Source organism: Podarcis melisellensis (genome assembly GCF_964234715.1).
Source record: "Podarcis melisellensis genome assembly, chromosome: 10".
NCBI classification, from domain to species: Eukaryota; Metazoa; Chordata; class Lepidosauria; order Squamata; family Lacertidae; genus Podarcis; species Podarcis melisellensis.
In genome coordinates, this window is record NC_138542.1 from 44,506,295 (window position 1) to 44,521,350 (window position 15,056).

General features: G+C 42.0%; 1 protein-coding gene across 2 annotated transcripts; it reads left to right on the forward strand.

Moving 5' to 3' along the window:
- Positions 1–1,553: 1,553 nt before the first annotated feature.
- POLDIP3 (DNA polymerase delta interacting protein 3) lies at positions 1,554–13,619 on the forward strand. Of its 2 annotated transcripts, none has more exons than XM_081928888.1 (9): positions 1,554–1,717; positions 3,705–4,077; positions 4,404–4,478; positions 5,776–5,871; positions 8,019–8,201; positions 8,622–8,699; positions 10,229–10,358; positions 10,998–11,064; positions 11,589–13,619. In XM_081928888.1, exons 1-9 carry the CDS (start codon positions 1,653–1,655, stop codon positions 11,761–11,763), a joined length of 1,242 nt encoding a protein of 413 aa, XP_081785014.1. In that variant the 5' UTR covers positions 1,554–1,652; the 3' UTR covers positions 11,764–13,619. The 2 variants fall into 2 exon arrangements, with proteins under 2 accessions (XP_081785014.1, XP_081785013.1); XM_081928887.1 differs by having other exon boundaries at positions 1,558–1,717; positions 4,401–4,478.
- Positions 13,620–15,056: the final 1,437 nt, after the last annotated feature.

Here is a 15,056-nt window from a genome sequence, read left to right on the forward strand (position 1 = left end):
TCTGTAGAATGTTTCCAAATACTTAATCTCTGCATTTAAGGCTATTTGAATTTGGGTCTAATAATATGTTGAGAGCTGAACTGGGCGAGGGGTTGGTGTGTAATTTTAGAAATAATGTGAAACATCTTTTCCCAAAAGAAGTATACAAACATGCAGCTCCACCTTGCATGAAAATGTGAGCCCCTCTCTCTGCAGCCTTTCCAGCATAGGGGAGAGATACCGATTTATGTTTTGGTGAGAGAGTCCAGTGCCAGCAAAAGGTAATTTTGAGAGAAGCCACCTACAGATTACTCATAGAGATGGGTTGTGCCAAACTGATTGCCATTTATGATCTGCCACTATAATTCCTAAATTTCCCCCCTACTGTCTGCAGGCCTCCTGTATCTCCTGTGTATTGTTCTAAAAGAATGCAATAAAGATTCCATCTCCTTTTATGTCATATTTTGATTTGTTACAGAGAAACTCAAATAATGTAAGGGAACAAAGCCCCCCCCTCCAAATACATTGCAAAGGTGCATAATTGATTAGATTGAAACTGGGCATCATCTGGCTTCTCTATTAGCTTATGATTAGATGTTGCTTTACCTCTAGCAAGATCTCTCATCTGATAAATGCCTCTCCAGTTTTTTTAAATTGTCCATATCTATCTTCCTGTTTGAAAGATAGGTGATTTAACAGTGAAAACAAGGAATACACAGTATGTACAAGGCTCAGGTATAATTTACCCTTCAACACTTTGTATAAATCTTATGCAATAGCTCCCAAGTACTCTCCCTCTTTCACAATTCTGGCTCAGTAAGATATTTTAAAATAGGAATGTGTACTTCTTAAAACAATTGTAAAGGCACTAAGAGTGTGTTCGAACAACATGCATAATGTCTTCAGCAGTTATTTGTACCTGTGGGCACCTCAACCCAACATCCATTGATACAAAATGCAGCAGCTGTATCCTAAACTTACTGTTTCCAATGAAAACCGCACAAAATACAACATAATTTGTGCTTTGTATGGGGTGTATATGAGTTAACGTCTATGAAACCCAACTAAAATATTACAAGAAAGAAACTTTTTTTCAACCATTTCAGTAGGGAAGGGTCGGGCAGATCAAAGCACCCAGGCATCCCGCTAAGTAGGCGGGTCACCATAGGGACGACCTGTACCCGTTCAAAAATTCCTCTCACATTAGCAGTGAGGACCCGGGCGTCACCCCGGATCATTATTTTCCTTACTCATAAGTTTAAGGCATAAACCTCAGCTCTGCAGCGAAGGCACGTAGTTGAACCGAGCAGCTTTATAAGTGAGGATGAGCAAAACACAGTGAAGCCAAGAGACCACACCAGTTGCGAAGCGCAACCTGGTTTTCCCTTATCCGGGGTGCAATCCGTGAAACAAAGACGAAATCCCCCCTAGCGTGTGCAAAAACAACCCCTCGCGCGGCCACCGGAGCGCATGCAAATGAGCACTCGGGCTGCGAGGGATTATGGGAATCTAACCCCTCGCGAAGTCCTTCGCCAGCGTCGCGAGAAGATCCACTTCCAGGGTAAAGCAGAGGTGGGAGGTTGCGGAGGGAGAGGGCGCGGCGACACCGGAAGTAGTTGGCTCTCACGTCCGGGCTTCGGTCGCAGCGACTTGTCTCGGGGCCTAGCGACAACATGGCGGACTTGTCTCTGGACGAGCTGATCCGGAAACGTGGCGTCAGTGTGAACACGAAGGGGAGGTGAGCCGTGGAAGGAGCCTGGCGGGCGGAGAGGCCCCCCCTTGCCCGCGAGGGTTCCCTTCCCCCCACGTCGCTGCCCGGAGGCGGGGTCCGTGCTCTGCTCCGGCAGGATCCGGCTGGGGATGTGCACTCGGTGCGCCGATTGGCGCTCTCTCCTGTCAGTCATCGCCCACTGGAGCGTTCGGTTCTGCTTGGCCGTTCTCGGCAGCGAGGTCTCCGAGGCCGAGTGTGTGTGTGTTTCGCACCATAGACGTGGGTCTGCGTGGAGAGGGGGCAGCACCCTCCTTCCGCAGGTCTCTCGGCGCCTTCATTGTACTGATTCTGGCGCTTTGTCCCTAAGGGCGGCCCAAAACATTGTGTGTATTCCAAGTGGGGCATCTTGTGTGCTGAGATGGGACAGTATTTGTTTTGGGGTGACAAACTATGCGCTATAGCATACAATCAATAACTGATTGTAGAGACTTTTGGGGTGGCTTTGTGCATTGGGCCGGCCCTGCTTCTTCGCCTCGTGCATCATACAAAATTATTGGCCTTTGCTTTTCATAGTGCCAAAGTTCCTGTTCCTGAACTCTCCTCTTTTTTTGCTACGTTTACACTTCCTTTGACATGCAAGGCGATCTATAGCCTCCATAAACAATTGTTCTATTATAAGATTGAGCCGTTTCTGAAGAGAATGGTCTGTTGTGCCTTCAGTTGAATTCACTACTGGATAACACAAGTTAAATCCACAAAATAGAGGGCATGCTTTAGCATGGGAAATGTTGCTTAGGTAATAACACAGAGAAATTCGTCTCATTAGAGAGCATTTAGATAAATAAATTAACAGCTTTGCTTATCTGCAGTGAAGAGGTCACATCTTTACAATGTTGCCAAGGGAACAGGCAGCACTCACCTTTCATTCTGATTCTTAGACAGTGTACACCAGTTTGAGCGAAATGTGTTAAACAGAGAAGCAAAAAACCGGCCAACATGTTCTTTGAAATATAGTTAAGAATTAATTCTGATTTCCCCCTTTCCCCTCCTATAAAAGCATGTTTTCCATTTAATATCAGGATGTTCTATTGTAATTGAAATGCTGCTTGGTAAGCTGACTAGATGTCAGTTACATCTCTTAAATTCTCTGTTATATATATATATTTAATCCTGTATCCCATTTCAACCCATTTTAACAATATCCCAAAATTTTAGTGTAGTACATGCATTCTGCACAAACACAGATCTGTGGTTGAAATATGAATTTCAAAGCTATGAGGGGCAAGCAATTCTATCTCTGTTAAATGTTAATTGTTTTCCAAAGGAATGTATGTATATTAGATTATCTTTGTCAGTCAACTTGTATAATAACACTGGATTCCATTGTTGGCCTTTTCGCAGGTCTTAGTGTCTTCCCTTTTCTTTCACCAGCTCCAGCCTTCTCTTGAAGTTCAGATTTTAAAATCTCTGAACCTTCAATTTGGCCTCTTCTATCACTTGGTGGAACTCTTGGGTTAGATCATAAAATTGTAGAACTATGAAGTTGGAAGGGATCTCAAGGGTCATCTTGTCCAACCCCCTACAATGCAGGAATCTCAGCTAGATCATAAATGACAGGTGGCCATTCAACCTCTGCTTAAAAACCTCCAAGGAAGGAGAGTCCACCATCTCTCATGGGAGTCTGTTCCACTGTTAAACAACTCTTACTGTCAGAAAGTTCTTCCTGATGTTTAGTCAGAATCCATGTTTACTCGGAATGTGAATTTATTGGTTTGGGTCCTAGCCTCCAGAGCATGAGAAAACTGCTCCAGCCCTTTAAATATTGGAAGATAGCTATCATATCTGCTCTCAGTCTCCTCTTTACCAGGCTAAAGATACTCAATACCCTCAATCATTCAAGGCTTGGTTTCTGCACCCTTTATCATCCTGGTCACCCTCCTCCGCACACATTGCAGCTTAGCTTCTTAAAATGCAGCAGTTTGTTTGCTTTTAACACCTGACATTTCTGTTTCAGGCTGAACACAAGGCCATTATTTGGCAGTAGACCTCGAATTGGCGTTCAACAAACTTTTCTAAGCAGATCAGCTCCAAGTGTTGGTTTCCAGAGGACATTTGATGCACGACAGAAGATTGGCCTTACTGATGCCCGACACAAAATTGGCGTGAAAGATGCCCGGGAGAAACTGCTTCAGAAAGATGCCAGGTTTAAAATCCAAGGAAAAGTGCAAGACGCCCGGGAAATGCTGAATTCCCGAAAGCAGCAAGTGACCAAAGTTGTTGATGCCAGAGAGAAGATCAGTCTGAAAAGGAGCACTCCTAGTGCAGCCATTGTGAAAGCTGCTGTGGAAACGGTGGCCCCTGCCATGAAGATCACAAAAACAATTCAAGTAGGTTATAGTCAATATCTCTGCAGTCTATTGTTGTCTCTCCAGCACTATCCTATGTGTTGGCAGCTCCTGGAGCACTAGTTGCATGTATTTCAAGGGAAACAGTTGGGGAACGCATTAATGTGGCATTATATCGCATGTGTAATACAGAAAATGAAATCCATGAATCTGAGTTCTGACAGTCTGCATTGTTTCATAATCTGATAATTAAAAGTAGAGATCTTAGTTCCTCCTTTAATCTTTGAGTATGCCATCATGATGAAACAAGGGATTTCACTGAAATCTTTAGGTGTTAATGATGTGTCTTTCTCTCCCCATCACAGCAGAAGGCTGCAACTCCATTGCACACTCATCCTGCATGCATGAAGGTCAACATTGTGAACAATCACACAAACAAACAGGTGTGTGCCATTCAGTAACAGAGTGGAGTTGTCAATTGTTGTAAAATCTAGTAATCTTTGAATATGTGTTTAATATTTATTTCATTTATTTCAGTTGCTTCCAGTGAAACACCCTGAAGTAATTTTATGTTTGATTTTGGAGATAGGCATTATAAACTAATTTAAAAGTTTTATTTGCCTTATGTAATATGTTCACAGCCTACAGGCTGAGTTATCTGCATCCATTTCATTCATGTAACTCACAGTTTCCCATATGTGTAGTATCTTGCAGTGACAATTCACAAAGTAGATTTGTGGTGCCTTTGGATCTTACCCCTACATTCTTGTACTCGCTTATTACAATCCTTTCAGTACTTAGGAAATATTATTTTTAACTTCTGACCCCTATGTCTACCTATTTCTGGCCTCTATGTCTTCCTATTTTGATGTTATTGGCCAATCTTGTATTATCACAGTACACCTGCACGGAAAAGAAATCCTGTTTACTCTGTCTGCCATTGGCTAATCCTTTATGTTACAAAGTTGTTGGGCAGATTAATGCTTGGCATTAGTGCTGAGAGGGATTGAAGAAACTCTGGGCCAAACTGAAATTTATGGCAAATGTGTGTCTGCATGTAATGTACTTTAATTCAGGGGGATGCAGTAATTGATTGTGATGGGTGGGGTATTTAACCCATCCCACACTGTGATCTTGAGGAAATTCCCACTTTTCAAGCTGCTGTTTGCATCAGGAGTAAGGTCCCACTGACTCCTGTGGGAACTTTCTGCACAATGCAAATTGTAGCAGGGGAGGGAATTTCACTTCAGATGATGACAGGGAGGAGAAGGTTACATTCCCCCTCATGCCACAATCCTGATCCTCACCAACATCTGCACATGGATATTTGCATTTTAGAAATTGTGCATGTTAAATGCAAAGGTGCATTTAATATCATGTTTAGATTGAGTCTTCAAATTTGAGTTGAATTAAACAGCCTGAGGTTCCTGTATTGCAGGGGTTTGGACTAGATGACCCTGAGGATCCCTTCTAACTTTACAGTTCTATGAATGCTACTTAAAAGTCCTTTTTATTTTCATGTCCTGGTATTAAGATGCAGCAAATCAGGGTGGCTACATACATGTATTTGCTGAGGCATATCTTCAGAAAAACCTATTAGTAAGCATGCATAGAACTGTTTAAGTGCATCAGCCTAGACTCTTTAGAATATCTGCATTATATCAGCAACCAGAAACAACATATCAACCACTTGCATTTATAAGTTACTTGGGTTTTTTTTGTTTGTTTCTTTCTTTTTAGTCTCCGTATGATGTAGAAGATGATGAAGAAACTGTATCTCCCCTTCCTAATAAGCAAATGAAGATCACTACCACAAACAGCTTTCTGCACAGTGCGGTAAGGGTCTGTCTCATTAGCTTCTCCACTCCCTCTACTTCCCAGTGGACATGTACTTTTGTTACAGATAGGTAGCCGTGTTGGTCTGCCATAGTCAAAACAAACAAAAAAAATCCTTCCAGTAGCACCTTAAAGACCAACTAAGTTAGTTCTTGGTATGAGCTTTCGTGTGCATGCACACTTCTTCAGATACACTGAAACAGAAGTTACCAGACCCTTCTATATAGTGAGAAGGTGGGGAGGGGTATTACTCAGAAGGGTGGTGGGAATGGGTGATTGGCAGATAGCTGTGATGAGCCTGTTGACGACTCTTAACGACTGCAATAGGTCTTACAGGAAAAAGCAAGGGGTGAGAAGGTGAAAAATGGCTTTGTCATGTATAATGAGATAAGAATCCATCTCCCTTCTGAGTAATACCCCTCCCCACCTTTTTTTGTTATGTACTTTTGTTGTTTTGCATGTGCTCTGGGCTTGTATTGGCTGAACTTACTGGTTCCAGGTTTATGGTATTCTTGCAATCTTTTACCCTAAAACAGGGCAGCAGATTGCTGGCCCATGGGCCAAATGTGGCCTATAACAGGTTGCCATCCAGCCCATGCCCCATAAAGTGAGCTGTTGTGGAGGAATAGATCTCTGTTTCCATCCCAGCAGTCTGCTCTTTTTCTGTGCAAGGTGCAGAGAAAGAAAAGAGATGGGAAGTTAAGAAGAAAACGGGTTTCTTTGTCCACTGCCAGTAGGTGGCCCATGTCCACTTTCCCCCATGGGAATGGGGCTCTGTAGAGCTCCAATGGCCCCCGAGCTGCTGCTTGCACCTGTACCAAACAGAGTGGCAATAGCCTGCACTACTGGCAAAAACAAACTTGCTCATTCTCTTGCTCTTGAGTCTGCAGTTAGTCTGTCTTCTCTTTGCTCAGGCAAACCAGTAACTGAAACTGTGTTGTGTCATTTGACTTTTTCTAATCAGAAAGACTCATTCATACTAATCATTTTCAAAGCATTTCATGGCAGAGAGTTCTGTAGGCTAAATGCATTGCCTGTCTTACATAGGGACTTGGCTTAGGACAAGAGTACGGACACACGATCAGCCTGACTACAGATAGTGTAAAGAAAATATTCTTTATCTTTCTTTCATAAAATATTTTATTTACACTATCTGTAGTCAGGCTGATCGTGTGTCCGTACTCTTGTCCTAAGCTAAACCTCCAAAACACCCTAGGCAATGGAACTGTGTCACTGGGATTAATAGGATTATTCTGGTGGAAATAGAACCTGGATTGCAGCCTAAATTTGATATTCTGGATAATCTTTGTCCATTTTAAAAAAACACCTTTGAAACGGACAACTAAAATGGTGTGTCGCAATCCAGAATGGATTTATGTTGTGATGTTAAGGGGTATGGTATTCTGATTTTCTTTATGAGTAAAGTACCAAATAAAGATGACACTTCCAGCACATTATCTCACATTTTCCCAAGATTGTAGTAACTACCTTAAAACTCTAGGTGGTTTCTGCCATTTTTAGACCCTAGGGACCTAGTTTTTGAAAGATTCTTTCAAAGTTCTTTAGCTTATGTCCACTTACTTGAAGTAAAATCCATTGATTGTGGTAAGATAAACATGCATAAATACTCTGTTAGTTTATCCTTCTCGTCTTAAATGCTTCTTGCATACGTTATGATTTTACTACATCACAATTTCTCTTTTCCAAACAACTAATAAAAGCTTCGTTAAGATCCTTATTTTCCCAAACTAACAACCTGATTAGTTTGACCTGATTGATCAAAAGTAGTTGTGCAAGGATAAGGTGGGATGGAGGGAGTTTTCCTAACTTGTAAAATAGTTAAAAGTTAATAATAGAATGTACTGTCTTTACACAAAATGTGAAATCTGTTTTCAATACATGATAATTCAAGTATTTCTAACCCGCAACAATTAACCAGTGTGCACAAATACTAAAAGGAATTTTTGAATGCATTAGCTGACTTCAGGGACTGAATAGTCTTCTCTACGTCACATTGACTTTATTTCTAAGGTTCAATCTTTATGGAATGGGAAATCTTGCTGGATAGCTGCTTCTTAGAGGAGGAGGAATTAGTTCTGCTTCTGGCACTTGCAGTATTCAGGGATTTGTGTTCTCCATTTACGTAGGCCGGACTCAGTGGCAACAAGTTCTCTCTGTCAAAGACAGTCCCCCTCACGAAAGTTGTGCAGAATGATGCCTACACGGCCCCCACAGCTCCACCATCCCCCATCCGGACAAAGGCCCTGACAAACATGTCCCGAACCCTGGTGACCAAGGAAGAACCCCCCAAAGAGCCACCACCAGTTGAGGTGAGTCAAGGACACAAATATCTTTTTGTGGCCGTTACAGCTTCCTATTCTGGATTTTCATAACAAGAAGAAGAATAAACTCTGTTCAAGTGCAGCTGAATGGGGGAAATTTATTTCCTTCTTCCAGAGAAAACGGTGGAATTGGACATGGTAACTTGAAGAACTGGTAAAATCTGAAACCCATTTGCTTCTCATGCTTGCTGTGCAGACATTTGTCATAAATGATTTCTTGTTGAAATACTCTCAGAGATTAACAGAATCTAGCAAAAACAGTAAAAATTATATTCTGAAGGCTGGATTTTGCTGAATCTTACCCTTGTTTCCCCCCCACTTCCTCAAAGCCCCGATTACTTTGATCTATCCCCCCTCCCCCCAATCCCAGACTATATGCATGTGACACATTTGTCTGTTTCTTGGCAGCCGGCCTTCAGCCCATTAGAAGGCACTAAAATGACTGTGAATAATCTGCACCCTCGAGTCACTGAAGAGGATATTGTTGTGAGTACTGTATATTGTTGAAATCAGGGATTTGCTTGTGTCTTGTATCCGTGTTCTACCCAATGTTTATAAAGTAAAATGGAATGTGTGCTTTCTTGGGAGAGCCTGGAGAATCTTAGGTGGTAGCATTAAGGAGCTAGGTAGATGTCTGCAAAAGCTCCAAGACTCCTAAATATCTTCAGAAAAATTAATTGACTTGAGAGCAATCTAACGACTTTGAGGAGAGCCACCCCTGTGTGTTCCAGAATTACTCTCCTGAATGAAGTCCTGGCAGGCTCCATTGTGTTCTTCACACAGTAGGAAAGATTCCAAAGTTTGTGAAATCCAGAACAGTTTGCAGGCAGCGCTCTGACGGCAGGTTTACTGCCACATTCCCTCTTACTTTTGGTGTGGGGGAAATGATCCCAGTGTAGCTTTAGATAAACTGGATGTTCTGTTGCTCTACATCAGGCATGTCCAACTCCCAAGAGACTGCGATCCCAGTATTAAAAAACTGGCAGTGATCTACCCATTGTCATTGGAGGGAGGAGGAGCGTGTGTGGGGTGGGTGGATTGCCCACAGTTGTTGAGCTTTCCCCCTGTAACTTTCTGTACGCAATAAGGATCCCGCAATCTGCCAGGGATCTACCAGTCTACTGGTTGGACATCCTTGCTCTACATGTAGTTTTCTGAGGATATGCGGGACGTTAGGAATGCAAGGACTTCTTCGTGTAATGAATGAGAAACTTTAGGCATTCACGCTCACAAGATTATTAGATCATGCGGCCTTTAAAAAGGAGCAGACATAGTTGTGGAACATGGCTCTAATTGTGGATAGCTATGTCGAACCTCAATTTATACTACCTGTTGGGTAATAAAGTACTTTCGTACTCTGATTCTGAGTTTATTACCTAAAACATGGATTATGGGGTGAGGGAGGGGCCTCTGGCCCGCAGACTTAACTAGGTCCACTCAGCCTCCCAATTTGGTCTGCTCTGCTGTTCTTCCCCGGCCACAACCATATGTCACTCAGCTGATATCATACAAACAAAGCACCCGCTGCAAAGGAATAATCAGGAGCCTTGGAGTGTGCTCCCAATGTTCCTTTGCAAGTGCTGTTTGTGTTCAACACTGTTCAGATTGGGTGCTGAATGCAAGCCACACTGCTTTCACCAGGGTCAGAGCCTGACAAATGACATCAGATGACTGACAAGAGAGAAGCCTGGGTTATTGGTAAATTGTAGCAGATGGAGGGTCAGCCACAATTTGAATTGGTCCCGTGGCCAAAAAGTGGTTTCCCATCCCTGACCTAAATATATTTATCTGACTGTTGTTGGAAACAGAAGGCTGGACTAAGTGTTCCTCTGTGTGCTCCAGCAAGGCAACCTCTATGTTCTTAATGTGTGAGTGTTCAAATATCAGAGTTGGCAGCTGTGGCCTTGACTTCCACACTAAATTCCACACTAACAACAAATGCTTACAATCACTGATGCAGTAGCAAAGATGAGCTAAGTTAAATTAAACTATACTGTACTGTGCTCTTTCCTCAGGAGTTGTTCTGTGTATGTGGTGCCCTAAAGCGAGCCCGTTTAGTGCACCCCGGAATGGCGGAGGTGGTGTTTGTGAAAAAGGAAGATGCCATTACTGCATATAAGAAATACAACAACAGATGCTTGGATGGTGAGTGTGAGCCTCTTGCAGAACACAGAAACGTTTTACTTCCCTGAAGATCTCAGATGGTACTTCTTCTGTGTGTAAGAAGTCATGAAATTATTAATTAATTGTTAATGACTGCCATGAGGGGCTGAGCAGTTCTTGGACTATTATTGTATCAGGTGTTTAGAAGTCACCAAATTTGCTCATATTGGAGTGAGAGTGATATTGCAGGCACATAGATGATAACTTGCCCCTACACTAACTGGATATACAGTAATACCAAGTTTGTGAGAATTAATGCTCTTGAGAGACTGCAGAAACTTTGCTGTTTCAGAGTTTGGGTAAGTAGTTAGGGTATTGACATGAGGAGGGATATTGGTTCATTTTATCCTTATTTTTATTATGTATTTTGTATTTTTATCTTGTATTTTTATGCTGTGACTGCCCTGAGCTCTGCAGATGCAGGGCAGTATACAAATTTAATTAATAATAATAATGTATCTCAAAATAGAGAAGCTTAGGCTCAAACTGTGTATAATGGTGGCAAATCTGTGCATTCATATCCAGGGATCTTGTTTAATGAGCAGAATACATGCACAGTGAAGAAACCTATACCACTTTCCTAAGGTTTAATACTTGGTTTTCTTTGTTCTTCTCCATCAGGCCAGCCGATGAAATGCAACCTTCATATGAATGGGAATATCATCACATCAGACCAACCTATCTTGCTGTATGTGCATATGGGTTTGTGTTCATAAAACTATGGTGTAACATTTTTGCTCCTTCACAAGGTGCTATGTAATTTTTGTACCCAAGCAAAATACCAAACAGGAGTTTGTTGATATTCAGATCAAAGCTTTTTTACTAATTTTCCTATATATCCAGCACTGCTGTTCAGATTATCATCTGTATGAACGGTTGTCCTTCCTTCTAAATATGGCAGTAGGCTTCTCCCAGCCTGTAATTGCTTGCTTAATAATCAGAACAACAGTTTTGGTTCAGCAGTGTAAATTGATCCGCATTTCACCATTCGACAACTATTGATGGTGGAGCTCCCTGGGGTTCTCTGTGTTCTTCTTTTTCCCCTTTCCATAACTTTTTATCCCTTAATCTGAAATCCTGAAGAGTACACTTGGCTTAAGCTAGCTATGCAGGCAATAGATGGTAATTGCTGAAAAGAGTAAGCTCTGCTGCTTGACTTGACACTTGTTCTGTTGTGAGGCTAAATAGTGTATCTCTTCTTGTTCTCCTTAGTCGATTGAGTGACACCCCCTCAGTGAAGAAGGAAGGTGAACCACGTCGGACAAGTGTAGGAGCCGCCTCCAATCCACCAGCTGAAGTGGATCCTGATACCATCTTAAAAGCACTCTTCAAATCCTCAGGGACCTCCGCCTCTGTGCAACCTACAGAGTTCAAAATCAAACTTTGAGGAGTGGCAGGCAAGGAGTGGACTGGAAAACTTGTTGAGCGTGGGAAATAGGGAGACAAGTGTGGGAATGCAACTGATGTTGTGTTTGACCATGCGGAAACCTTTGTTTTTCTACAATTGCTACCTTCCTGTACAGTAGTGTTCTCCCTAATGTATGTGTTCTGTTTTCATAGTTGGAGTTTTTGTCCACATATTTCTAATGGAATAATCTTCCCTTCCTCCAGTGATATATCACCAAGCTTAGAACATTTAACTCTTTTTCCTTTGTTTCAACCACCCTACCTGTATCCAGCCAGTGAAAAGTGCAGCTAGCAAAGGATGTGAGTAGCATCTGTTTGGCACTTGCACCCTTTGAGTGAGAGATGAGAGTCCTTTTTGATTTTTACTGATGATGGACTGCATTTCCTTTTCAATTCAGCTCTGTCTGTGGCAGAGGCCAGGATTTGGTAGCGGTTTTAGCTGTTCTGAAATTGTAAAATTAGTGAAGGAGAAGCAGCAGCAAATGTTCTCTTCGTTCAGCAGCTAATGGAAGGGACTGTGAAGGCAATGCAAATAAGTCTAGGCACAGGAACATAGCACATCTTACACTTCATTGTCTTCTTTTGTCGTTGTAATAATCTGCTAGTGCACTGAGAGAAAGAAGCATGTGCCCTGGTGTTGGTGTACTCTTCAGTCCAGGAAGTCTCACAGATGCTCTCTTTGTGAGAATGCATGGGCTTTCTTTCACTTTGTACCATTTACAATGTGTTTTTACTATGAAATTATGTATTGGGCAAGAAGAAAGTGTTTCTGGCTTCAGCAATCACTTCTCATGCCTGATGCCTTAGAAGCACTGCAGTAAATAGAGGTCCTCATTCATTCAGTCCTGACAGATTCTGATGCACCACTATGTTTTGTAGCACCTACACCTTTCTTGGAGGTTAATGACACCCAAATAAACTCCAGTGATAAACCCCTAGGAACTATTTCTACAGGGCATCTGTTTTTACCCTACACTACCTTATCCCCAAGTGTAAGAGTCGGGGGAAAATCCAGCCTCCTGCTCTCATGGAATTGTCAATTGTAAGAGTTGCATCTTTCAGTACTCTGGGCATGACTGCTGCTACTGTACAGCACTGTTGCTTATTTTTCTGTACTGGGAATTGGTGGGTGTCTCTTGTGGTTCATATAGAGGAGAATCTACTTATTGGTTTGGCATGGAACAGGGATAGCAGGAAAATGAGTTGCCTATAGCAAACGAGGATGATTTGTTTTTTGGCCATGCTGAATTTCCTCTGACATGCCAGTCTTTGCTAAGACAAAAACATACTTCCTTTTTCTAGCAACCCATTTAGTCCAGTGAAAATGGAAAACTGACAAGGGTTAAGAATAACTGCATTGGTTTTATACTAAATAAACATGCAGATACTTGTATGGGGGCTTGCATTTTTATACTTCCAGCTACAAGACGAGAGCATTGCTGTTTATCTGTGCTAAAACCCTGCAGTGTAATATATCTGCTTTCTTCCATTGTAGAACCTGGTGCTCAGTGGATTCTACATTCCTTTTGCTCTTTGTTCTGTACAGTTTCTTAGTTTCATTTAGCAGGTACACACGTTATGTCACACAATAAACCTTCACAACATGGAAGGCATTTGCTTCCCAATGGGTTTTTTAAAATCTGAATTACTAATTTAGGACCGGTCATAATTTCACCCTTACTGGGGAGATGTGCTTATGAACGACAAATGATATTTTGTGCAGAACTGCTGTTCCCTGTACCTGTGTTTCATTAGCAGTTGGTTACAGGGGAAGGGAAGGTTGGGGCTGGAGGACATTATGTATTATGTTTCTGAATAAACGTTTGTTATACAGAACCTGAATTTTGCCCTGCCTTCTTGGATTGCAAGGAAATCAACTGATTAGTCAATAGAGTCCTGTTGGATTTTCGCTTTTGGGGGTGCCTGTCAGCAGAATCAAATAATAAAGCTTTCTGTGGGTTGTGTCTTTTAAGGCTGCTGCTGCTGGGGGCTGCCATGTTTGAATTCTCTCCCATGGAGATGGAAGAAGACCCAGTTCCCTGACATGCTGTTCTTTATGTGCAGGAAGATTTTTTTTTGTAGGGAATGTTTGAGAGGTCATGAGAGAATATTGCATAGTCTTATCAGTGAAGAAGAAAACAGGATTATGTGGCATAAAAAAATATGCTATTTTATCTTCTATTGAGCTGTTTTGTTTGACTGTAGACTTCTGGAGTATTTTGACAGGTTTGCCACATACTCATCTCTGTTAATAGGAGAAATGAAATAGAAAAGCATTTTAAAAACAGACATGTTACAAGGCTGTTTTGATCCAATAAAAATACTTGTAAAGGTTTAAACATGTAATGGTTCTGGAGCATAGCAAAGGGGTAAACTGAATGACAATATGATTTTCCATCTATATTTTTAGCTGGTAAGACTTCTCATTACTCATTAAGATAGCTGTAGATATTTCAGCACCACCACTTCATATCTTTTGAGTTCACCTGTACTACTTGGGAGAGTACAGTGGTACCTCACAAGACAAATGCCTCACAAGACGAAAAACGCGCAAGACGAAAGAGTTTTCCGTTTTTTGAGTCGTTCCGCAAGACGAATTTCCCTATGGGCTTGCTTCGCAAGAAACGTCTTGCGAGTTCTTGCGAGTTTGTTTCCTTTTTCTTAAAGCCGCTAAACCGTTAATAGCCGCTAAGCCGCTAATGGGCTTGCTTGGCAAGACGAAAAAACCGCAAGACAAAGAGACTCGCGGAACGGATTAATTTCGTCTTGCGAGGCACCACTGTATGTGAGGAAGCCAAGGTTTACTTCAGAGGTTCCCAAACAGGTCTGTAGACCAGCAATGGCCTTTGATCTTTCTTCAGGTGGCCATTGGCATGTCCACATTAAGTATTGAGTTTTAATTGTATGCTTTTGCTTATTTTGCACTCCAGTTTGGATGCAAAGTGCGATGTAATAAAATACAAAAGCAAAAAAGAAAGAAAAACAATTTAAAAGTATATAGCATCTAGCAAAACACACTTAACCCCAGGAATAAAAAAATAATTAAATTGCCAAGACCCTCAGCGATTTTAATGGCGGGGAGGGGAGAGCCACTGGCTTAATTTGAATCTGAGCTGGGCCTTGGCGCCTGTTCCCTGGGCGCAGCTGCGACCACCGAGCAAAACGAGAAGATGCGCGGGAATCTAACTGGGCTCCATTATACCGCTGGAGCGCCTGCGCACGCGCATTTAGGAGTAAACCCCGCTGAACACAGCATACTTTGGATTAGGATTG

Coding starts and splice junctions, on each gene's coding strand:
- POLDIP3 (XM_081928887.1), top strand. CDS start 1,653: ATGGCGGACTTGTCTCTGGACGAGCTGATCCGGAAACGTGGCGTCAGT. Junction 8,700..10,228: donor TCACTGAAGAGGATATTGTT/GTGAGTACTGTA, acceptor CTCTTTCCTCAG/GAGTTGTTCTGTGTATGTGG. Junction 11,065..11,588: donor TCAGACCAACCTATCTTGCT/GTATGTGCATAT, acceptor TGTTCTCCTTAG/TCGATTGAGTGACACCCCCT.